The sequence below is a fragment of the Trematomus bernacchii genome, unplaced genomic scaffold (assembly GCF_902827165.1).
Source record: "Trematomus bernacchii unplaced genomic scaffold, fTreBer1.1, whole genome shotgun sequence".
Taxonomy (NCBI): Eukaryota; Metazoa; Chordata; class Actinopteri; order Perciformes; family Nototheniidae; genus Trematomus; species Trematomus bernacchii.
Window position 1 is genome coordinate 13390135 of NW_022987547.1, and position 27170 is coordinate 13417304.

General features: G+C 40.4%; 1 protein-coding gene across 1 annotated transcript; it reads right to left on the reverse strand.

Moving 5' to 3' along the window:
• Positions 1–951: 951 nt before the first annotated feature.
• Positions 952–23433, reverse strand: LOC117476656 (crossover junction endonuclease MUS81-like). Its single transcript, XM_034123336.1, is given in 16 exon segments — positions 952–1082; positions 1085–1145; positions 1388–1483; positions 2216–2335; positions 2966–3078; positions 4238–4373; positions 4629–4824; positions 5352–5549; positions 6767–6855; positions 12374–12454; positions 12536–12661; positions 13636–13661; positions 13664–13705; positions 14083–14212; positions 16389–16615; positions 23148–23433. Coding segments are annotated over 16 exon segments (2046 nt in total). The 3' UTR covers positions 952–963.
• Between the last annotated feature and the right edge of the window lie 3737 nt (positions 23434–27170).

A 27170-nucleotide genomic window follows, 5' to 3' on the forward strand; every position in this document is an offset into this window, starting at 1 on the left:
AAACGGGGGTACAACGAGCGGATACAGATTTTATGCTGATATGACGTCATTTCGGATGGTGGATCCACAGAAAGTTGCTATCAGAAACAAAGGCCGTGTCTCAATTCAGGGGCTGCACCCTTCGGAGTACACAGCCAACGCGGTCCACGGAGGACCCAGCCCACGTAGACCGGGTAGGCTGGACCGAGCGGCCTACGAAATGAGACGGTCTAGCCTACGGAGCGCTTCGTATTTACGTCACGTGATACGCGCTGTTCGGTTGCGCTGCTCCAGCAGCTTGCTAGCAAATTAGCTTACAAGCTAACTCCGCTGAAAAGGATCCAGAAACTTTACTTATACTTTTTTACTTTAACCATTTTTTGGGGATCACCGACGGTGATGAAATAAAGAGGACCATGGCCAGGTAAATAAGATTAAGCTGTTCCTTTAGCCCCCAGTAATGTTACATTAGTAAGTTAACAAGTTAATTATATCTGATGTAATTTAATCATATTATTTCATATTTAAAATAAGTCTTAATTTTTCTGTACTAATAAAACAATATGTTTTTTTAAATGAACAAAAGCATGTTGTATAGATTGATTCTTAACAATATTAGTGTTCTAATCTTAATATGTAGCTGTGGTTTATAACAGTTTATATTCTCCTTCTTCCCCTAAACCTGCCCAGATGATGTCCCACTGACACCAGGTCAGCACCTCCAGGTCCAGCAGCACTGTGACCCCCCGCTCTGCTGAAATACACAATGAAACATTTTCGATGACCTATTTTTTGTATCAATAAAATTAAACTGAACTTAAGACAGTTTAATGACCTAGAGATATCCTATTATTCCACTGCTTATGTACACATGTTGTAAATAATGGTTAAAACCTCAGTAAATGAAATAAACAATGTGTTTAACAATTACTATTTTAATTTAGAAAAAAATTTCAGCAGTAAAACAAATATCAGCAAAAGGTTTTATGGACACACACACACACACACACACACACACACACACACACACACACACACACACATTTTGATTGCACCGTGGTTGAACTCTGCAAAAGAGATAAGAGAGCAGGGGGGGTCCCTCTCTCCTCTTCCTCCTCCTCATCCTCTCTCTCCAGCTCTCTGGAGCGACACGTCAGCGTACAGTTCTGGAAAACAGATTTAAAAGTTTATCATAACTATTCCAATTGTTTTGGGGCCGACTTAGACCCCTATAATACATAATATACTCATTCTTTAAGGCTTCAAAAGGCTACACAAACATGTCTAAATGATTGAAGTTGAGGCAAAACCCTACAGTAATTGTTCAAATTATAAAAACGTATTAATCTACAGGGGCTAAAAACATATCCATTTATTGCTTTTATAAAATATTTATTTAAACTTTTACCTGGTAGAGTTTATTCAGGTATCGAGTCATGACAGTGAGGTAGGCCATCGACTCCCTCACATCCTGGACTCTCTTCACAAAGAAGCGATCAACAACCTGATACACACACACACACACAAACACAAACACATATACAAAAGACAACATATATACATCAGAGACTCAAACAAATCTTGTTTTGTGATTAATGCAGTGCACATTAAGAGCCCATTTACACGCAAACGCATACGAAACGCAAACGAACCGAATACGATATCAAAAAAGTCTTCCGAGACCGCTCGGGAGCGCTGGAGACGCTGTAGTACATATGCCGGGCCTGTAAGTGGCGCTGTACTTTCGCCACAAAATACACCATAAGCAGCGAAGAAGACCCCCGAGCATGGTTGCCATGGTTGCCCTTCTGTTTATGCCCCGCGGTGGATTTAGCAACATGTAGTTCATGTAATTCTCCATGTCCACTTGTTGCTGATGGTTGTGGTAGAGGAGCTGTAGATTTTGCACTAACATCTGTAGCATGGTCAGTAGCAGTAGCAGTAGCACTAGCAGTAGCTACTGACAGTAGCTACTGACCATGCTACAGCAGTGAGCAGCAGAGGTGGGGAGAGGTATAGGGCGTACACACTGAGCCGTTTGACCCCCCCCAGAGCGTTCCGGTTGCAGATCTACCCACCTTGGGACCTGTTATCGTTTGCGGGGTCCGTTTCCGCGGTTCCGTTACAGCCTCGTGTGAACGAACGGGCTATACGCAAGAGAAAAGTAGCGGATACAACCGTTTGCGTTCTCGTGTGAACAGCACCTAAACCACCATGCAGGTGTATGTTTTCTCACCTGTGTGTTGATGATGGCCTGCTGCAGCGTGGTCTCAGGTAAACTCAGGTGAGAGGCAGCCTTCCCACACTCCTCCACCAGGTAGCAGGGGTTACGCAGACCACAGCGCTTCAGACGGAACTGATGAGGAGGAAAGTAAAGGGACGAAGAGATTAAGGTACATTCTTGGGTTGTGCACAGTAACACATAACAAAACACACCTTAAATAATTTGATTAACAGCATCGTAAAAGAAAATGTGTTTTTTTTATCAAAAGATACGGAGAGTAAAAGCAAAGAAACTCATTACAGAAGATTGAACAATTTTGATATGTGATAAAATGTTCAAATGATTCATCAAGTGCAAATTAAACTTAACAAGATGCACCCTATGTACCTACTTTTGGACATGCACTTGAAGACAGACATTTATATACATTTTAAGTATCCATATCTATTCATATATGTATGTTAACAGTTCCACCGAATTATTTTATTGTTATTTTGATATATTTCGCGTTTCACTCGTATACCTGCTGCTGCTTTACCGATAGAATAACCCTATGGGGATTAATAAAGGTTTATCTAATCTTAAATATGATAATCTTCTTGCATTTCTACATAATATCCAAATATCTTTGGGTTATTGACCATTTGGCAAAACAAGCCATTTCAAGTCAGCATGCAGGGCTCTGGTTAACGGAGTACATGACTAATAATTTGATGGAGTGACTCAAAGATAAATGGGTTGACGAAGATGCATTTTCTTCACCTTCTGTTCCCTGAAGCGCCCGTCGATGATGCTGCCGCACAGGTCGTCCATCCTCTTTCTCTCGATGATGTAATCCAGGACGAGCTCACGGCCAACGGGGGTCCGCAACTGACCTGGAGTCAGAGAAAAACAAAATGATTACGAGTTGGAATTTATAAAAAAATGGGGGACATTGCAGAAGCGGTGGACGGTTAAAGTGAAAAGACTAAACTACGGTGAGGAAATGTTGAATACGGTTCATCTATTTGGAGAATTGTAAGCTCTGGTTGTGGATGTGCTTTTGCTGTATTTCTGTTGAATTTGTTAATTTGCAAATGTAATTATATTCTTGGTCTGTACTTTAAACTGATTTCTACTAACTGCACACTTTTTATTTTAGCATTATTTTGTCATCTGCCATATGTCTAATGTTCGGTTGTGTTTGTGTAATGTGATAAATGTAAAAAATCAATGAATACATGTTTACAAATTGATTGGCTGAAACACCAAACAGATCATTGCAGCATCCCATAATCCCCTCTGTTTCAGCCCTGTTTCAAAAGTGCTGATTCTCTGTCTGTTACTTTAGATGAAAATAAGGAGCCCCTCCCCACGCCCCTCTGAGAGAGATTTGGTTAAAAAGAACACAATGGTGCTCTAGGAGGAGATTCAGGTGATAAGGTGGGGGAGGGGGGGGGGGGGTTACCTTGGTTGCTGATTGGCTAATGGTTACACAAGCCAAAACATCGTTATGACATCATAAAGTGGCCAAAATCTGATCAGCTCATTTTCAGACAGGTTTTTATAAAAATGGATCAGGACAAAAAGAGAGAGAATCTTTGTTCCTGAAACTTTCAGAATCTCTTTACACAGAGGGGACACATGTTGATGTAGAAGAGACGTGAAGAAGAGGGGACACATGTTGATGTAGAAGAGACGTGAAGAAGAGGGGACACATGTTGATATAGAAGAGACATGAAGAAGAGGGGACACATGTTGATGTAGAAGAGACATGAAGAAGAGGGGACACATGTTGATGTAGAAGAGACATGAAGAAGAGGGGACACATGTTGATGTAGAAGAGACATGAAGAAGAGGGGACACATGTTGATGTAGAAGAGGGGACACATGTTGATGTAGAAGAGACATGAAGAAGAGGGGACACATGGTGATGTAGAAGAGACATGAAGAAGAGGGGACACATGTTGATGTAGAAGAGACATGAAGAAGAGGGGACACATGTTGATGTAGAAGAGACAGGAAAAAGTGGATTTGTTTTTTACGTTGTGTTACCTGGAATAGCTGCGACCTTTTCCCGAACGACCCACAGGAAATCTCCCACGTTGAGCTTCCTCACATCGAACGTCACTCCGTTCATCTGCAGCTCTTTGACCAGATCCTGCTTCCGCTTCACAAACACACCAACAGTTCAGGACACACACACACACACACACACACACACACACACACACACACACACACACACACACACACACACACACACACACACACACACACACACACACACACACACACACACACACACACACACACACACACACACACACACACACACACACACACACACACACACACACACACACACACACACACACACAACACACACACACACACACACACACACACACACACACACACACACACACACACACCACACACACACACACACACACACACACACACACACACACACACACACACACACACACACACACAGGATGATCTCGTAGGAGCCGGGAAGGAGACTCCATGAATTTGGGTTTCTGCTCGTTGACGGTACATTTTGGGGTTTTCCTGAAAAGAACATCCCAGGAACGACAACCCTCGGCTGGGCAGAGGAGATCGGCCTCTCTGTAGGTCTGGGAAAAGACGGTTCAATTCCTTTTATTGTATTTACAAACAGTTCAACAATACAAGTGCAGTCATAAAACATAATGGAGATATTTCTGTCTAAAATATATATTACTAATAAATCTACAATTGTTGAGAGTTCATGTATTTTACAGAAACATTACAAGCTAAAACACACAAAGTAAAGTCCACGTATTGTCGTATATAAAAGTAGAAAGCACCGTATTTTTATTTATGTATATAGTTGACCTATTTTTGCATTTTACTTACACGTTTCTGTTTCTTTTTGGACTATATTTATTCCTTTTTATGTCGTAAATTGTTGGAGGAGGCTGGGACTTAAGATTGTGAAAACCAAGACCACGTTATTTTGAATCTTGAATGTTTAAATGGTCTCTAAACACTTAGTCTATCAGTCCAAACACAAACATATGACAAAAGGAAAATAATGGTGCGACTTAAATGCATTTCAGAGTATAGTTACATGTTGAGATAATGATACGTTTTTTTCCCAGAAGTTTTGAAGCACACTCACTGTATTCTCTCCTCTTCCTTCTCCTCTTCGTCATCATCACTAACAGTGAGGTCCACAAACCCCGGGCCACCCTCCTCTCCCTCCTCCTGCTTGTTTCCTTCACTCCTGGCCTCCTCTCTGTCTCCTTCTGGACCTTTAGTTCCCTCTAAAGACTTGAGGCGCTCCCCTAAAGCCAGACCCTCTTCTGTCAGAGAATACCTGAAGAGGGAGGAAGAGTGAACTACATTTAAACGAAAGGGAAGCCCCCGTTTCCACTTCAAAACACTCTGAATTGCTTTCCGCATAATCTGTTGGTTGCAAAAGGAGTTTAAGTCTCTCTGTTTCACTCCGATGACCTGAGAGCAGGTTTTAACAATGTTGTTCAGGCTGTTCCTGTCTTTCAGTGTAAGGCTATTGTAGGGTATTTGAGCTCTGAGCTCAGGATTAGCTGAAAGGACTCCAGGAAGCTTATTTACAAGTTAACAGCGTTTAATAAAACAACGATACGATGATACAATGAAATTGCAAGAATGGTTGGTTATCCTTGATGGACAGCTGGGAAAGAGGGCGGCTTCCAGCTGGCTTCTCATTTTATAATCTGTAGGCTTCTCCTATTGGCTTAGCGTTGACGGGGGCGGGTCCAAGGCACGTCCTGTCGTTTTCTGATGTTAGTTTTACAATCTTCTAATATGTTGGTCATTTAAACATTCCCTAATAATAGTATTGTAGCGTCAATAAGTGATGGTTAAAGACAGTGTGTTTAGTGTGCAACACCACGTGTCATTTCTCCTTAAATTCACAGAAACACAAAATTAGCTACATGCTAATGCTAACCGGAAGTTGACGATATTTACTCGCGAAAACCGGAAGTCGATTGTGTGAACATCCGGTTTTCAGAATAAAGCAGCTTAAAATAAGAACAGTATATTCATTTTAAGTTACGCCATATAAATATAGATTTTATTCCTTACACTATGGAAAAAAAGAAAAACAAATAAGGCTCTCAATGAATGCTTTGGTAAAAACAACAAAGAATGACCGGCCTGACAGAGAGAGTTCAGTTTGCGAAGAAGGTGCATTGACCCCGCTTCACAACACACTCAGTATTCACATCGAATGTGCGGTGGTCGTCGAAAATGGTGCCCAAGTATTTATATGATGTGACAATTTCAACCTTGTCATTGAGTATGATTCACTCCTTAGGAACATCCTTGTGACGTCTTAAGTCAATTATCAATTCCTGGGTTTTAGAGACGTGTGTGTGTGTGTGTGTGTGTGTGTGTGTGTGTGTGTGTGTGTGTGTGTGTGTGTGTGTGTGTGTGTGTGTGTGTGTGTGTGTGTGTGTGTGTGTGTGTGTGTGTGTGTGTGTGTGTGTGTGTGTGTGTGTGTGTGTGTGTGTGTGTGTGTGTGTGTGTGTGTGTGTGTGTCCTCTGTACCTTGCAGGGTTGTGGGTCTTCATCACCAGGTTCTTCTGGATCAGAGTGCTCACTGAAGACCAGGCCGTGTACTTACTGCCCAGATCTGGCTACAGACACATAAAAGTTAACTAAATTAAAATACAAATATTCAGGACGCTCTGATCAGGGTACCCTGTGCCGTCATATCAGTCAATAAATGGCCAATACAAAATTGTGCTCAAGCTAATTTTGTACCAAAAACATTAATATTTCATGCCTACAGACTCAAATTTTTTTTGAATAAAGAGTATTATTAGGAAGTATTTTCTCTGCTTTTGACGACAATTTTTGAGTAATAATAATGGTTTATTGTTAACAGGACATCCCAAAACAAGTCCCTTTTTATATATTAGTTTCAGAACATCGGTGTGTTCATTTTCACTATATAATCTTCCACAAAGAACTCCCTTAATATTGAGTAGAATAGAGAGTAGGAGTCAGCCATCTTGTTGTTGTTTTTCAAAAATGGAATGCCTGGGCAAAGTTACCCAGAATGCATCTTCATTGTTGCCATGGCCACATCTCTACATGTGAGCATTGTGCAGAAATTCCAAGTGATGTCATGATGATGCTGTGATGTGCTTTGTGACATCATCGATAGTTCCAAATTTGAACCTGCAAGGAGACAAATTTGAGTTTTAAGGCATAGCATATCTTGGCTTAGCAGAACACCCCATGAAATTCTGTTTTTTCCCCGTGAGAAACAGTTAGGTATTACCAGTTGCTACTGTGTGTGTATCATTATCATCTTAAAAAAACATGTCCTGCAATAAGGAACAAGTGGAAATGGGAGGTGACTACGCTGGAGTTAGAAGGAGTCTTGGGGCAGTTGAAGAACATCTCAAGACCGTACATGTGGAAATGCAATCCATACAAAGACAGTTCAGCAGCTTTCCAGCGCTGGGGGAGCAGTTTGACGCTCTGAAGGCCGAGGAACGTGTCCTGAGGCGCAAATGTGCCTACCTCGAAAAAGAAGGGAGGGTTCTTAGTGAGAAGATCGAAAATAACGTTACCGTAGAGGCGATGTTCCAGGGACTAATCCAGACAAACAAGGAATTGGAGCGTGAACGACAGACCCTCGAGGGACAGATGTTTGACAAGCGAGATGTGCTGGATTGCATCGATGCTATCAAAGCCAAGCATCAAGCTGCACTATGTGGACAGAAAGAGCTCGAAGCACAGATTACAGAGGTGCGTTCATGGATCCAAAGCTATTCTGCTGCAGAGGAAACGCTCGATGCATTGAGAAGTGACGCAGAGGAAACCATCAGAGTAAATGGTGGCCTTGAGGAAGAACTTGAGTGTCTCAAGCAAAGGAAAGAGCAACTTCAGGATTGTTTCCAAGTGTCTAAGGCAGAGACAGAGACGGTTTTCCAGAAGAACCAGGCTCTGCAGCAGGAAGTGGATCACTGCAGGGAGCTTGAAAATGAAAGCACGGTGCAGTTTGAGATAGACGAAATGAACCAGTTGAAATATGAGGAAAGGAGCCAAACTGAAGACTTGCAAGAAGAGATCTTTGAGCTTTCAAAGAGGCTTCTGGGTTTAGAGGATCTTCAGGGGTCATACAACATTGCGAAGGAAGAAAGAGAGTTGATTCTCCAGCGAAATCAATTGTTGCAACAAAAGAAACACGAGTTGTGTCAAGAACTTCAGAATGAGGACACCATTAGGGAAAGTTACAACGCAATGGTGACAGAAAAAGCCGCCATGAGTCTCGAACATGTCTCCCTGCGAGAAGAAGTTTTGCAGCTCAAGAAAAGGCATCTGCTTTTCATGAAGCTCGAGGACTCTTACAAGGAGGCGAAAGCTGAGAGAGAGGACGTTGTGAGGAAGAACGAGGCTTTAATGAACAAGATCCAGGGTGTGAGCAATGAGGTTCACAAGGAAAATGATCTCATGATCAAGTATCAGGCTTTGATGGCATCCAACGAGACCTTGAGGTGTGATAGTGCCGCCATGGGGAAGGATCTCGTGGATCTTAACCTAGAGATTGGTGTTTTGAGGAAGGGTCGTTCTCATTTGCTGACATTCGATCACTTGGATGGTTTGAAAGCGGAAAATGACCTCCGGCAAAAGAATCTGGATGATGCCAACGAAGAGATTGATAGTAAGAAACACTTTAAGCATCAACTGCTCAACCTGGAAGTCAGTGAATCAGCCTTCCAGGTGAAGCCGCTGAGGGACAAAAACACAGCGGTTCAGAATCCAAACGGCGATCAGGACCGAATTAACAGCTTGAATGTGAAGAACGTCACCGTTGACAATGACTTCCTTGAACACATGAAAACGGTTCAGGAGAATGAAGCTGCACTATGTGGACAGAGAGAGCTCGAAGCACTGATTACAGAGGTGCGTTCATGGATCCAAAGCTATTCTGCTGCAGAGGAAACGCTCGATGCATTGAGAAGTGACGCAGAGGAAACCATCAGAGTAAATGGTGGCCTTGAGGAAGAACTTGAGTGTCTCAAGCAAAGGAAAGAGCAACTTCAGGATTGTTTCCAAGTGTCTAAGGCAGAGACAGAGACGGTTTTCCAGAAGAACCAGGCTCTGCCGCAGGAAGTGGATCTCTGCAGGGAGCTTGAAAATGAAAGCACGGTGCAGTTTGAGATAGACGAAATGAACCAGTTGAAATATGAGGAAAGGAGCCAAACTGAAGACTTGCAAGAAGAGATCTTTGAGCTTTCAAAGAGGCTTCTGGGTTTAGAGGATCTTCAGGGGTCATACAACATTGCGAAGGAAGAAAGAGAGTTGATTCTCCAGCGAAATCAATTGTTGCAACAAAAGAAACACGAGTTGTGTCAAGAACTTCAGAATGAGGACACCATTAGGGAAAGTTACAACGCAATGGTGACAGAAAAAGCCGCCATGAGTCTCGAACATGTCTCCCTGCGAGAAGAAGTTTTGCAGCTCAAGAAAAGGCATCTGCTTTTCATGAAGCTTGAGGACTCTTACAAGGAGGCGAAAGCTGAGAGAGAGGACGTTATGAGGAAGAACGAGGCTTTAATGAACAAGATCCAGGGTGTGAGCAATGAGGTTCACAAGGAAAATGATCTCATGATCAAGTATCAGGCTTTGATGGCATCCAACGAGACCTTGAGGTGTGATAGTGCCGCCATGGGGAAGGATCTCGTGGATCTTAACCTAGAGATTGGTGTTTTGAGGAAGGGTCGTTCTCATTTGCTGACATTCGATCACTTGGATGGTTTGAAAGCGGAAAATGACCTCCTGCAAAAGAATCTGGATGATGCCAACGAAGAGATTGATAGTAAGAAACACTTTAAGCATCAACTGCTCAACCTGAAAGTCAGTGAATCAGCCTTCCAGGTGAAGCCGCTGAGGGACAAAAACACAGCGGTTCAGAATCCAAACGGCGATCAGGACCGAATTAACAGCTTGAATGTGAAGAACGTCACCGTTGACAATGACTTCCTTGAACACATGAAAACGGTTCAGGAGAATCAAGCTCAGCAGGCCAGGAGATAAAAGCCACTAACTTATCTGCGGGTTTTCTCCGGGAGCACCGGGTTTTTCCCAAAATGTACGATTAAAAAAACAAAACATTAGTAAGATGTGTTACCATGACATCAGGGGTAACTCCGGGGGCTACGTTTGTTTTATAGCGATGTACAATTTTCTTAATTCGTCAAAAGCATAAATAAATAAACAAATGTTTTTATTTAATTTAAATTTCTATGTTGGTTTGTTTCTCTTTAATCATGCAGTGTCAAATGTTGTCTTTAAAAATGTCAAAAACCTAACCCTAACCCTAAACCTAACTCTAAACCTAAACCTAACCCTTATAATCTTCATACTCCTTGACTTTTTTCTGATAGTTTCTTCTACAAATGATTTTTGGTGAGAAAAACAATAAAAACTAAAATAAGTAATAACTTAAGTCTATTGGTGTATCTTGTATTGGCATATAATACCATACTGCACATATTCAACTCATATTAGGTATTAAAGCACATGTGTCAAACTCAAGGCCCGTGGTGGATTTAATTTCGGCCCGCAGGATAATTTCTAATTACTATTAGATCTGGCCCGCCGGTATATTGCACGCACGCCTTCACTCAATCCTGAGGGTTTCCTCAGCTCAGAGCCTGAGCCCAAACATTGATGAACTTGCACCCAAGATGAGATGCCAAGTATCTGGCATAGCATCACAGAGCAGCACACTGAGTTTCAATGGATGTTTCCTTCTGCACTTTTTTTCTTGGACAACAGGGCATGTTTGTTTTTTCTTTGAGGGAAATAGTTTTTTTGAAGCTGTTGTTGGCCTGTGGAAAAATGTAATCATAAGAAATGACTCCGGAAAAGCTGCAGATAGAGCCATAAGAAATGAATGCAACTGATTATTTAATGTTTAATGTTGTTTTTATAGGCAATAATTTAAGCTTTGTTAGTTCCAGGTTTAATATGTGCAATAAGTTCATTTCAATAAGTTTTGCAATAAACATTGAACCAGTCCGGCCCTCGACTAGTACCCATTTTTTAATTTTGGCCCACTTTGTATTTGACACCCCTTGTAGTGGCATCCAAGGTTTCCTTTTGCCACTATAGAGCGGGGTTGACGACACACAATCCAAAGCAATAAGCAGCCGAAGGTTTTCAGTCAAAAAATGTAATTTATTAACAAAAAAGTATTGACTTAAATAGTCTCAAAATAACAAATCTAAATCAATATTTCGGCGATATACTTTTTTATATAAACTATACTTTGCAGTCCAATTTGCAACACTAATTTCGGTTTACAATTTGCGGTCGAAAAACTGTTCCGCTCCCCGTCTCATCAGGTCTCAGAGCACCGCGGCTGTCTTCAATTGCTTCACGTAAAGTGGACCTATCATGCTATATTTGAATAATATAGTGTAGGACCATACCTATATAAGGCATATTTATACTTTTTTTTTTTCAAAATACCAAACAGATCATGCATTTTAGCCATGCCTCATTTTGCTCAATTTGACATTTTTTAGCTCTAGGGCAGATTCAGTGAGAACAGCACCATCTACAGGCCTGGCATATGTACTACAGCGTCTCCAGCGCTTTCGAACGGCAATGGCCGTGGCTGTCTCCTCCTGATTGGTGGAGTTGGCCCAATAGCCGTAGCGCCACTGTCCTGACGTCAGGACAGTGTTCAAATCTGGATCAGTTTTTATCAGATCCGTTGCAGCCCCTTTTTTTTAGAGATTTGGGTATGCAGGAAAATAGAGAGGGTTGTGTTTTCTGATACTTGGTGAGTTCCCTGGAACACCGGGGACACATAATCATGTATAAAAGACGTACAAAAGTGCATTTAGCATGATAGGTCCCCTTTAAATAAACACCGGAAGGTACAAGGAAACAGATCATATTTACGATTTAAAATGATGAATCATTTCATCAAAAGATATTCACCATGGCAATATAAATCATTTTCCATCATTAATTCATTTATCAAATTATGAAGTCAAATCCTCAATTTATTTGGTTATCAGCCGTGTAATAAGCGGGTTTAAAGGCAGCTAGCCCGTCTTTAGCTATAACAACACATGAGAAAACAGAAGCGTTGTTATGTTGTGTTGTAACAAATACTCCACTTACCACAGTGAAGGACTTATCGCAGAGTTGCTGAGCTTCTGCTTGGAGCTCCATCTTAAACATGTAGCCTTTGCTGCCTGGGATCTGGAGAGAGAGAGACATCACATGAAGCCACGATGCAAAACATGGAGGTATTTTATGGAGATGTGATGGAGGAAGGCGTACCTGAGACACTCTGTACAGTGTGAGCAGAACAGCGTAACCTCCAGACCGTCTCTGGGGAATGTACTCCCTCTTCTTCCTCCCTCCTCCGCCTCCTTTGTTTTTCCCTTGATCCCCGGCTGCATTCTTCTACAAGGAAAGTTAAACAAAAGAAGTCACAAATAAGAGGTTTTCAATGACAAGTCACCAGTGTTGGGACTAACGCGTTACAAACTAACGCATTACTGTAACGCAACTACCTTTTGCGGTAACTAATAACGTTACTAGTTACCTATTCCCATTCAGTAACGCCGTTATAGTTACTGTGATTTAAATGGGTGCGTTACTGCGTTACTGAACCGAATCTCCCTGCGGATGTAACTTACAGGCGATGTCCTCTCACAGTACCATGGAAAAGTGAAAGTGACCAGAGAGGAGTGATGATTGGTTAACGCGGGGTAACATTTCAGGGTAAGCCAATCAGAAACAGAGTTGGGCGGGTCTTGCCTTATGGGGAAAATACACAGACACACAAACACTTGCTAACACACACACATACACGGCAACGCCCACCACCAGCACACACACAATGGCAGATGCAAGTATCAGCGAGAGCAGCAGTGCATTTACAACTTGGATATATAACCACTATTTTCAATTTGTGGGGATAAAGGACGCAAAAAATATTACGGTCAAATGTAAACTGTGTGCAGGACAGAAAGCATTGTACACGTCGAATAACAGCAATGCCAATCTCCTGAAGCACCTAACTAATGTACATGGGGCTATAAAACTAGTCTTACTGTGCCACAGAACAACACAAAAACTTATATTTGTATTGTTATTATTTTTAAAGTAAAGTAACTTGTTACTAGTTACTTTTATAATTTAGTAACTAATAAAGTAACTAGTTACTTCTTTGAGAGCAGTAACTATAACTAGTTACTTTTTAAAAGTAACTTGCCCAACACACACACACACACACACACACACACACACACACACAACACAACACACACAACACACACACACACACACAACACACACACACACACACACACACACACACAACACACACACACACACACACACACACACACACACACACACACACACACACACACCTTTCTGGATGGATCCAGGCTGTTGCATGGGGCGCTCCTTCAGGGAGAGAGTGGATCGGAGCGTCTGGACCTACAGGAAAAGTGTGATACATTTTATTGCAGCTTGAAGTAAGTGAGTATTTGTTTCCTAGCCTTGCCTTTGGGTATAACTCCTAGTACTGCAGATAACTTTTTTTAAAGCTACCCATGTATTCTCTTTTAGCTTTTTGATATGTTCTTATATTTTTCTACATCAGGCTTTTCTTGGTGTATTGTTTGTAGTTTTTTTAATGTATGTTTTTCATATTTGTTGAGACTCCCACTCTTAAATAGCTCCCAATTTCACTAGTTTCCCCCTCTTGTATTTACACCCCTCTCACAATGCAGGCATCAATGTATTTCTTTAATGATCTTGTATTGTAAGTGAATGAATGTAATCCTGAACCCCCCCACTCCTCTGTTCCTCACCGTTCTCTCTGAGATATCGCTGCAGTTTCTGATCCAGTATTTTACAGATGCCGTCTCCAAAGCTCTGCAGGATTTTGGCCTCTTTGGCGTTTTGAAGCGGCAATGGATATTTGTTCAAAGAGCTGATGGCCTGCAGAACAAGACAGAAGCAAACGTGAATTACAAACAAACAAACATCAGTGACTTTAAAGCAGTAACTGTACATCTGTTGTGTACACTTTCTCTTGTACCTGGGGTTGCTTTTATACAGGCTGCACAAACAGCCGACTGAAAGACAAAGTGTGCAAGCAGAAAATATAATGTGTGTTATCCTGTGACTTTAACAAGACTGCTTTATAGTTAAAAGTCTAGAAAGAAACTTAATGAACAACATATGCAAACCACAGGTCATTATATGAAAAACTGGTGTTTTTAGAAATGTAATTTATTACTATTTTCATGTTTTTTCAAGGTTGTGAAGGATTTGCCATATAAGTGCATGACTTCTTTGTTATATGAAGATCTGTTTCTTCTTTCCATATGTGTGGACATAATAGGGATGGGAATTTGAAAGCAAATGTATATTCGAATATTCGACCCCCAAAAAAACGGTTAACCGATTAACCGAAATGTACATATCCTATAAAAAAAATAAAATGTGGGAAAATATTTACTAAGAAAAATTTAATTTTGAAAAATAAATAAATACATGTTCAAATAAGTATAGAAACCAAGTCGAATTTGTCAAATGTATTGAACTGGTGATCACAGTTTGAACAGTTGACAGCTATAGGCCTACAGCTTTCAGGATCATACACGAACAACATACGGGTTAGGGTAACGTAACCCTATTACAACAGAGATCAACAACCTATAACAGGGCCTATGCACAGAATGCAGCTATTCAATACTCATTCTTGTTTAAGAATATGAGCATGTCTACATGCTCAGGGGAGAGGCGGGTGCGGAGGCGATTCACATTCAGGCCAGCTGTAGAGAAGACCCTCTCAGCTGGAATTTGGGCATAAGATGAGGTTTGAGTCTGCGTGATCTGTGTGTAGGGAGGGGCAGCAGCCATATCATTAGCTAGAACTAGCTAGATCTGATGGATTTGGACATAAACGCGAGTGAAGTATAACCGGACGCGAGAGAGAGAGATCAGCACCTGCAGCTCTGCCCGCTGTGAGGGACCGGTGAGCGGAGCAAAACACACCTTTAGACATAACACACTTAGCTATGGCACTGTCGTATACATTGAATTATTCCATTTGATCATATGTAATCAACTTAGGCACCCCTCCCAACAAAAAAAAAAGTAATTACAATAAAAATATTCATAACTCGAATACCTGAATAATTTCGAATATTCTATGAATCGTTCCCATCCCTAGTACATAACATATGAATGCATCAGATATTACAATTAAAAACTATAATGTAGTATTACTATAAAACGGGCAATTCTGAAAATGTATATATGTTGTATTCAGTTTTTTGCTTTATCAAAGAAAACCTGGTCAAATAATGTCTGTCTGTTAGTTGGGAAATTATTTCACACAGTGACACACAGTGTGACACACACACACACACACACACACACACACACACACACACACACACACACACACACACACACACACACACACACACACACACACACACACACACACACACACACACACACACACACACACACACACACTAAAGTAAGAGTAAAATATATCCTGTGAGGTAGTGTAAATATGTTTGAAATACGGTTTGAATGCATGACATAAGGTTATAACCAGGGGTGCACACAACTTTCTCAGTGAGGTATTCAGATGAGTACCTGGAGTCATTGTTTGGTACTCCAACTTCTGGCGATTGTCAACGGGGGGAGGGGGGGGGGGGGGTGTTAGTGGAGTACAGCGCTTCGCGATTGTCAACGGAGGGGGGGGGGGGGGGGGGCAGTGGAGTACAGAGCTTCATACCCGCGGAGCGTGTGAACGTTGTGATCAGCTGTTTTAGCGCAGGGCTGCTGTACAGACCGACGTTAACAGCAGCCCTGTCTGTGCACACGGCGACCGACCCTGTCGTCCGGTGATCTAACCGCCTTCTGGAAAAGCTTCACAAGTACGTCGGTACGCAAATGCGCTTTGTGACACAAGTGACGGTACGCATTTCAGATTGTTGCCGCGCATGCGTACCTGCGTACCAGTTATGTGCACCCCTGGTTATAACAGGGTATTTCTTCACAGTGGTATTACTACTTACTATAACTGTAAAACCTAACAGTAAATAAAGACATGACATATCAAGACCTGAGCACTTTAACTCTGATGTCTTACCTTCTGGTAGACGTACTGCAGCTTCAGGCCCTTCTCTTTGGCGGCGTCCCGCAGCTCGGTGAGCCACTGGAGGAACAGAGGGTTGGGGCAGGAGGGCAGGGGGCGTTTCCGACCCAACCGGACTTGTGGAAGCAGAGGTCTGGGTGGAGGATGTTCCTGATCGCCGTTTTGCTTTCTCCAGCACCTCGGGGTGTCCAGGTGGATGGCAGCTATGATGATCCGCTGGGGTTAGGGGTCCTTCTCCAGCACCACGGGGGTCCAGGTGGATGGCAGCTCTGTCCTGATGATCCGCTGTGCACTTTTCAGATTAGGGGTCCTTCTCCAGCAGATCCATTTCTCCAGAATTGTCCTAATTACAGAGAAAAACAAGAGAAAAAGAAAAAAGTGAATTAATCATATTAAACACAGGGTTGCAAAAGTATTATTGCAAAATGTAACTCTAAGCATTTCAGACAAACAATCCTCAAAGGATTATTTAAAATGATGTACGGTTTTGGTTTTAAAAAAACTAAAGAGATGAAGTGACAGTCACACTTGCATCCCTTTGACAGCACGGCACAAACTAACATCAAGTAAAAGGCTGCTGTCTATTTTTGATTGTGTTATTATTATGGGATTAGGATTAATTAAATAAACTTTAACCTAAATAAAAGATGATCAAATCTGGTGGAAATATTTAAAATAGGCTCTTTTTTAGCCCTATCTCAAAGCAGCATGAGCTGAATACAAAGGTTGTAATGTTGTCCCAAAGTTTAATAAACAACAACACATTGCAACATGTCAGAGAAATAAATAAAGCAAACAGCAGCTACACGTCAGGGTAGCATTTTATAAATCCCACCGTACTGTAGGCTATACCGGTCTAAATGTTTTCACTTTGGTCTATTTATGTAATATAAAGTATAACTTATCCATAACAGAGCCAAGATCTCTGTATGACTTTAGTAAACTTCTGAATTGAATTAAAAATAAGTGTGAACCAACAGTACAGTACGTCCAGCTAGCTAGTTAGCGTCACTAACGTCACGTATTTATCCGTATTATTTAACGAAAATGTACGTTTTAATGCCCCTTGGGTTTGACGTGTGTGACATTAGTTAATTTAAAGTAAGTTGAAACCCAATACTCACATTTATTAGTGATTCCTCCGCTTGCTGCTGCTTTGAAATCTACTCTGCTGGGGAGACCGGACAGGAGTAGTATGAAGCTGCAGCGTCGGAGGCTGCAGTCTCAGGACCCTAGTTGTTTTGCAACATCGCCACCTAGTGAGCAGGAGACATGAATATGAACGACAACGCAGAGAGTGTGAGTAGTGTGAAGTGCTTTTAAAGTTTTATTTGTTTAACATTAATAACAATTCTGGTGTCTTGAAATGAAGTGTGATTAGCTAACATTAACTATGATAGTCTTAAGGCAATACAAACAAACATCTGTTAGCTTATGATAGCTTCTAACAGTATTAAAGGCACTAAAAACAATTATTCGTTAGCTATAGCTTTCGGCAAAAGCATTATTAGCAAAAGCATTAGTTTTGTTAGCATATTTGATTATTTGTTTAATGAAACTGTAGCGTGATTTTGGCAAGCCCAACTAGGTGTCCTACATTAATTGTTGATTTAATCACTAATTACAGTAAGAGTGTGAGTAATGTGAATCATGTTGTTTGTTTAAAGTTAACAACTATTCTGGTGTATTCAATTGGACAGCAATACAAGCAACACGTGCTAAATGTCATCTGTTAGCCTATGATGATGACTCGCTGCAAAACCAACTGTTAGCCTTTTTGTTTATTTGTTTAATGAAACCGTATGTTATGGTTATGTTATTTAGCAGAGGCTTTTATCCAAAGGGACTCACAAAAAACATAAAATAACCATAATTAACATTAGAATATCAATACAAATAGTTACATAGTCAGTTACATTACTTATTACATTTTTAACAGGGTAATTAGTCATCTGTAACCTACTACATTTAAAAAAAGTAAACTTCCCAACCCTGATCATTAATTATAGTCAGCTAATTAATTAAACTTCAGAGGATGACAAAAGCATGTCAATATGATCTGTCTGTCCGCTACATTAAATCAGCAGTAGCCTAAGTTCTGTCTTCAGTGTAAATGCTTCTTTAATAGTCATTGTATTACTATTTGAATTCATTGTAAATAATCTTAACTGTGCTGACTGCCTGTTTACTGTTTATCAGACAGTCTCATCATTTTGACATGTTTTGTCAGTTATTATGTCGGCCTATTCTGTAGGTTAGAATATTATCAAGTTGATTGACTAAGAGTAAGGTCAGCTAAATGAAGGAAGGTTTTGTTCTTTTTCTGTCTGAATTGTAATTTTCTTATGACATTCTACTTCAGGTGTCGTCAACTGGAATATCTTCACAGAGGGACACACAAAGGGAATTTAGGAAGGCCTACCAAATTTCCAGGTGCTTTCAGTGTGACAACCTGTATAAGGACGTTGGCACAGGCTACCGGGGAAGTGGACGGCGAGGAATATTACAGGGTTTTTACTCAGAAGAGGGCTTCCCGGGGTACTGCAGCTGGAGCTGTTTTCTGGTGGTTGAGGGAACAGCAGACCCCGCCTCACCCCAGTGAACAATCCACAGTGTGGAAATTGTGCCCAATAAATACAAATGTATTCTGCACTGAAATGCCTCTCGTCAAATTGCATGTTTATCTTTTGCAGCCTGGTGCATAAACACACTAACAGTTGTTTTTGAGTAATCTAGCACCTCTTCAAAGACACATTTGATTTGATTTATTTCGAACGTGTAATACAATAAAAAATATATATATAATAATAATAAAATGAAACAAGAGAATTATGATACTGTAGAAACATAAGCAGTATCAAATTGATTCAAAGGAGTTTACACTTATTTAACCCCACCCCTTCTCCCAAAAACTAAATTAACAGTTTTGTTTTCTTTTAACAAAATATACATCTAAATGTATGTCTACATACAATATACATTTACAATTATAAATAGATTATATCATTATTACTACAATATATATATATATATATATATATTTATGTTGTATGTCAAATTTGATAAGACAAATATAAAAGACTATCTTTTTACATCTGACATACAAAATACATTTGTTATTAAAAAACAAAAACATATTAACAACAACTTGTTGTTAATAATAATAATTTAATTTCAGTAAGAAAAACATATTTTCATGCATTTTTAGATGGTTAATAACAAGCATTACAATGTCTAAAGAGACTCGCTGTGTATGAGACTCAATACTCGCTGGTTGTACTTCTGCGGTCATCCAATCCGCTAGGTGGCGATGTTGCAAAACAACTAGGGTCCTCGGAGTGCGGTCCTGAGAGTGCGGTCCTGAGAGTGCAGCCTCCGACGCTGCAGCTTCATACTATTGCCGGACAGCCATTTCATTTGAAAAAACTCACTTTTGCCTGCGCGCATTGCACCCTGGGATATGGTAGACCGCGAAGGATACATCAGATGTATCCTTCAAATCCGGGAAAAGAAGGCTGCATTCGTGGGCCGCATTCGGAGGAGTCTCGTCTTTTAAAAAAATTGGGACAGCCTTCTTTCGGCGGAAGTGACGTATGCGGTCTACAAATGCAGCCTCCAAAGGGTGCAGCCCCTGAATTGAGACACGGCCAATGCCTGACGTGTTTTGGACGTAATCTCGTCTTTTTTTTAGGGCTGTCAATCGATTAAAATATTTAATCGCGATTAATCGCATGATAGTCCATAGTTAATCGCGATTAATCGCAAATTAATCGCACATTTTTTATCTGTTCTAAATGTACCTTAGAGGGATATCTTTCAAGTTTTTAATACTCTTATCAACATATGAGTGGACAAATATGCTTTATATGTTTGTTTATTATCATTTGAACAATGACAAATATTCTCATGAATATTAAACACAACAACCTCTGAACATTACAAATATTCGCCTCAATTCAACCTGGAAGCTCTCTCATACAATAATACAGTGTGTGTGTGTGTGTGTGTGTGTGTGTGTGTGTGTGTGTGTGTGTGTGTGTGTGTGTGTGTGTGTGTGTGTGTGAGAATGTGGAGACACTGTGATGGATTGTTGGAGCTATGTGCAGCTCAAGGCATATATGCTCGAATGGGAGCTGCCTGGACGCTGCAATCATGTTGCGCATACTATCCGTGCTGAGTGTGCTGACTTTTCGTACAATGTCCCACTGTCTGGCTACCTGCATAAAGTCAAGTGCTCGGCGCAGTTGTCGGCGAAATGTCATTGAAACAGCTCCTTATATCCGTTAGCGCAGCTAGCTAGCACCAGATGCTAACAACAACATCAACACGTAAGGTGTGCCTCGCTCGCGCGAGTCGCGCCACACATACACACTCCCTCCCGGTCCTCCCGATGGCCAGTCCGGGCCTGCCAGTGAGCGTGGAAGTGTAGTCTGCCACAAGCGGGCGGCAGGAGCGGGGCTGTCAGCATCAGCTTGTAGATGGTATTTTACACTCGATGCGCTCTGAAACTACGGCGGCCGAGGACAAAAAATACACATGCGTTAATCGCGTTAAAATAATTAGTGGCGTTAATTTTTTTTTGCGTTAACGCGTTATTAACGCGTTAACTTGACAGTCCTACTTTTTTTACATTAGCAAGCCTCGCAAACACTCAGAGCTAACCTGTACTGGAGAGCACATGTGTTTAAAAAGCAGGAAATAAAGAAAGGAACTCACCTTGTGATAAACCCGCAAGAGAAAAAGCATTTGAGTTCCATGCTGTTTCAGAAATAATCCTTGATGTGGTTTAGAACAGGATGGCATTTTATCACAGCAGAATTTAACTTTATCTCTGGTAGAATTCTGATCAGGCATTAGCTCCGCCTCCTTTTTTTTTTTTTTTCAAGCTAAGGACCCAGAATCCGCGTTTCTCTAACAGGGCTGGAATAGAGGGATATGAGCAGTGTTAATTTCGTCAACGAAAACTATGACGAAAAATGTTCGTCAACGACCTTTTTTACATGACTAAGACAAGACGATGACGAGCTAAAAATAGATTCTTGATAACGAAAATTTGACGAAATGTATATTTAGTTTTCGTTGACGAGACGAGACGGGACTAGGTGTTAATGGTGGACTATCGGACATTCAAAATGCAGGGTATTTCCCCCCAAGTGTCCGTCTTGTCTGTCAAAATGCATCTTACATTTCTAACTTGCAATATCATTATTTCCGCTCTCTTCACTCCAGAAGAGCGATCTCCCTCTCTCTCTGTGTGCGGGGGCGGGGCCTAACAGACACGCTGCAGCGGCAGAGATCTGCCGGGGACGGAGCGTTCAGAGAGTATAGAGACACTTTACAAGACTCGATGTGGACAAAGCTCGTTTGCCATGTGTTCGCGTTAGCGCGTTGACACGAGTAGAGTAGTCTGTCCAAACAGCCGGCCAAAAGGCGTCATATTCAGTCGGAGAAATGCACAATTTTCGACTTCCTTAACTCGTAGCTCTGTTGCCCCAATTACGAGTAACGTTATCACATCAGGTGCGCAGAGGTGAGAGAAGTACTCAGATCTTGTAGCTAAGTAAAAAAATACCATAGTGTAGGAAGAGTTCCTCAAGTCAAAGTATGATCATCAAAATATATTTAAAGTAGCGACAGTAAAAGTAGTCATTGTGCAGATTGGTCCATTTCAGAATAATATACATGATATGTTTTATAATGATTGATCATTAAAGTGTTCTCAAAGCTGGTAAAGGTGCAGCTAGTTTGAAGGACTTTGTATACTGCAGGGTAGCTTGTGGATTTACTAAAGTCTGAGTTAACACTTGATTATATTTCACATCATTCATCCACATCTGTAAAGTAACTAAAGGTATTAAATACATGTAGTGGAGTAGAAGTACACCATTTAACTATGAACTGTAGAGGAGTACACAGTAGCAAAACATTTAAATACTCCAGTAAAGTACAAGTACCTCAACATTTTACTCAAGTACAGTACAATATTTTAACATAATTATATATATTTCATTTATTTCACATGTAAATAAAGCAATTAATTCGGTTAACAATTTGTTCGTTTTTTCCTTTAAAAAATAACAAAAAGTACCTACAAGAATACCGTTAAAGTACCGGATCGATAAGCAGTATTGATAAGACTAGTAGTACCGTAGAAAACCTTAGCGATACCCATCCCTATATATTACACAAGTAAAGTGTTAAGAGAGTGAAATGTTGCTTTACGAATTTCAACACTTGATGCTGCCACCTTGATTACAATGTCAGATACCTGTATTTGCCTAACTGAATTGGTTTAAAGAGAGAAAACATTTTGACTAAAAGTTGACTAAAATGTAATTTTTCATCGACTAAAAGTAGACTAAAACGTTTTGAGTTTTCGTCGACTAAAACTAGACTAAAACGTTTTGAGTTTTCGTCGACTAAAACTAGACTAAAACTATGAAGGATAGAAATGACTAAAATGTGACTAAAACTAATAACCATTTTCGTCTAAAGACTAAGACTAAGACTAAATCAAAAACAGCTGCCAAAATTAACACTGGATATGAGGGATGTTTAAAATGCATGATCTGTTTGTATTTTGAGCAAAACACATAATAGACATCTGAGACCCATAATATATGCCTTAAAATAGCATGATAAGTGCACTTTAATGCTTTGAATGATTTCGGTGAAGCACTTTGAATTGCCTTATTATGGCAACATGCTTTTTTAAATAAACGTTCCTTAGCTGATGATGATTTCCGGACCTACGTGATGAAGACGAGCAGAGCGTGCTTCCTGTTGGCTGCTCTCCACAGCGGTTGGCAGAGAGGCAGGAGTCATGTGACCCGCTGCGGCTCACCCTCAGTGGCAGAGGTTCAGAGGATGATGGCATGCGGACCCGGTCACAGATGGTACACTTACCAGAGGCTGCCTGCTGATAGGACACACACATTACAGCAGAAACACTGAGAGGCTCTGTTTCCGCTTCAGACTCGACAGCAAACACCTCCGGCAGGTTCCTGTAAAAACATGACACGCTCTTCAAAATCTGCATCCTGCATGTGTTAAAAGTGATATATTTGTATTTGCACTATAAAGTCTCCTTGTGTAACCTAAAAGGTGCCACCAAACTAGATATATTATTATTATTACCTTTTTTTGTTTTTTATAACATTATCTTGTTTTATTTAATCTGAATTGATTTACTTCTCCAAAAAGCTAGATTTGTTTTACGTTCCTTTCTACATAAGAAGCCTGATATTGTTATAATGGACTGTATTCCTGCACACTATGTCAAAGTTGAGGGCATTATTGTGTGATAAGGTGAAAAAACACACAATACCAGTTTTATATTGCAATTTCGTGTTCAATTGATATTTGTAACCAGCTATTTTCTGATATTTAAAAAAATCAGCAAGCTGAATACTACCAAATAACAGTTTACTGTATATATGTAGCTTTTTTTGTTTTTTGTATAACTTGCAGCAACCTGTTTTTGAAGTCACTAAGAAATTAAAGTTAGTTTTTCGTTTGCCTATTTGTGTTGACAATATGCAATTAGCTATCATACATATTTAAAATATATTTGTAATATATATAACATAATATAAAAACTCCACATTATACACACTTTCCTCTCAGGATTAATTTAAATTTTAATGTTTACGGGTTTTTTTTTTTAATGTAAAGTTCCTGGAGCGACATTTCTTGTATGAAAGTTACATAGTGAATGTTTATTGTCTTAAAGTAGACCTATCATGCTATTTTTAGGCAATAGCATACTGTAGGTCTCAGATATATAAAAATATATATGTGAAGTGTTTTGCTCAAAATACCAAACAGATCACCCATTCTAGCCATGCCTCATATCCCTCTATTTCACTTCCTGTTTCAAAAGTGCTGATTTGGGGTATAAAGCTTTAAAAAAAGGAGGGGGCTGAGCTCATGCGGGAGATTCTACCGGCAGATTCTGCGGTGATGAAACGCCATATCATTAGTGATGTGTCGGTCGCGAACGAGCCGATTCTTTTGAACGGCTCTTTGGTACGAACGAGGGGAACCGAGTCCTCCTTGGTGAGAGCCGTTCTTGTTATCGTTCAATCGTTGGTCCGCACTCACTGCCTGCCAAAATCCACTCACCTTTTAAAAAGCTTGATTTTGTTCCCCAAACGTATTCTGTGAAGACCCGCCCCTACTCTGATTGGTAGGTTTCAGCACGAGGAGTTAGGTGGGGTTGATTTTAACGGAATACGCGAGAGAGAGAAGTCATAACAAGTGGTACAGGACAGGTAGATGATGTGTTTTTCGGATGGAAAATGAGCCAAACGCGAAAACGCAGCAGCATTTGGATGCACTTCAACCAAAACCCAGGCAGTGATAAAGCGTACCATTTGTAAAGGCAAAATATCCTTTAAAGCAGGGTCAACAAATAATCTCCATCGCCACTTAAAAACACACTATCTAATATTAAGAGTTGCATGAATTTCATTCAAGGCAAGGCAACTTTATTTACTTAACACATGCAGAGGGTAAATTCAAAGTACATTCACTGACATGATGACATGGATATGGCGCCACCTTGTGTCATGTTTACAATGCCGATTATTGACATTAGGTCTGACAATACAGTCAATCATTATCCTGGTGATTATTTCGCAGATAAACCTAGTAACCCCGCCCCCTTTTAAAAAACGGCTCTTTTGAACGGCTCTTTGAAAGGAACGGAGCCATAAGATCCGGCTCCCTTCAAAGAGCCATAATTCCCATCACTACATATCATGGATTATCAAGGATTATTTCTGAAACAGTATGGAGCTCAAAGGCTTTCTCTCTTGCCGGTTATACCCATAGACTGTATATATAAATGGACGTAGGGTCCGTGACGTCACCCATAGGATTCTGCAGAGTTGCCGAGAAGCCCTTAGTAGGCGGAGTCGGCCACTAACGGCTCGACAGTGGCGACAGAGTTCCACTCCCGCCTGCTCCAAATAAGGGCAAAGAGGCGGAGCCGAGGCGGGACCTGCTGCCACCGGGCTGGAAGTTCCAGAGCTAGCTGAAGCTACCAAGCTGAGCTAACATGCTCCCCATCTGCACACTGCCGTCGCATTTTACGTTTCTAAGGTAAGCGGACATGAGACTATTCAGCAAAACTATAAATAATCTAAATTGAGTTTTTAGCATAATACTTCAGAATCTTAAAATCCCTTAACGTTTGTATGCAATTGTGCTAAATTAAACACTGGAATCAAGCAAATATTAATATGTTTGCATGACATTAGTTATTTATATTTTGCCATCACTTAATTATACGTTTAATACATTTAAGTTAAGCTAAGGTACATGTGATGATAGCTAGTTAGTGCTCTTACCTGTGAGGCCTCCTCCAAACAGCATTATAACCAGAATGTATCCTTAAAGCTACAAGTACCAGTTCTAGATCCTTGACTTTAGACAAACAATTCAAAAGACAAAATGTATTTAAAGACCAATCTTTATTTGAAGGTGCCTCTTAACCTGAGATATTAGTTATACAGTAATAGTATTGACAATCTAAAAAAACTGAGCAACTCAACAGTCAACTTTATATTTCTTATTGTCTAAAGCATTTATTATTTTCATTTTTCCCCTCTCATATTCAGTGTGGATGGATTGAGACAGCGTGGTGTCCAGAGAGCTGCAGAGACTTCAGGGAGAAACCTCCGTGTGATGGACGTCCTGTCTGTTGGTTTGGCCGGAGAGGACTGAGGGTCTTTCCTCAGCGAGGAGAACCAGACCTGATGGAGGAGCCCATGCATAGCTGATACCACCTGATCAGGCCTAGTCTGTCACTTTATTTGACTAAATGTGTTTACTTGTACATTTAATAGGTTTACACCTTCTGTCCATATGTGCTTTTTATTTAAAACATGTTTGATTAACTTTTGGTTCACACTTCAATAAATTGTATTTGTATTTGCACTCCTTTTGTCCATTATTCTTACTGAAAATGTTAGATTACACATTCACATCCGACTGAAGATTGGCCCCATTTATTTGCGTTGCAAACTCTGCGGTACAAGGTACATGTTGTGAAGCTCATGAAGTGAGGCAAATAGAAATAATCAGCTGATGGAGTGTAGATGTGGAAATAGGTGCATTCGATCAGCTGACACTGTTTTCACAATAAAAGTAGTTTCTTAGTGAATGTCCTGTACTGGTCTTAACATCTCATAACATCAGCTTTTCATTTTCCTATTGGATGTTTTTCTTGACCCTCGGAGAAAGAGGAGATGCTGAGTCGTGTCTTTCAGGCATGTCCTTTCCTAACAAAAATGACAGGAAACATAAAACATATTATTGCAGAACAAGTGTGTTATTTATGAAAGAGGTGTGCTTGTGTTTAGGGGCTGGAGATATAATTATTTTGTAATTGTAATGTTTTTTTTTTATTTCAACAGTGAGCTACAAAGACAATCAGATTATGAATGAACAGTATGAAATTCATCAACATTGAAATGTATTTTATTATCAAAATAATATTTAACTGTTATTAAAACAAGCTTGCTCTGTTGTCTCACTGAAAGAATAAGTTTTACCATGTTTTTACAGACAATATTGAGAGATAAATAGCAGTTGTCACTATGCGTTAAATATCTTTGCCTTCAATACATTAAATTAGAAAGCTGACAGTCATATTGCTTGTTAACATCTAAATGTAACCCTTTGCATGGAAAAAACCCTCAACTTCACTGATGTGTAGGTGATCTAGTATTTAGTATTGTTTAATGGAATGTATAGCAGTGTATTAAAGTC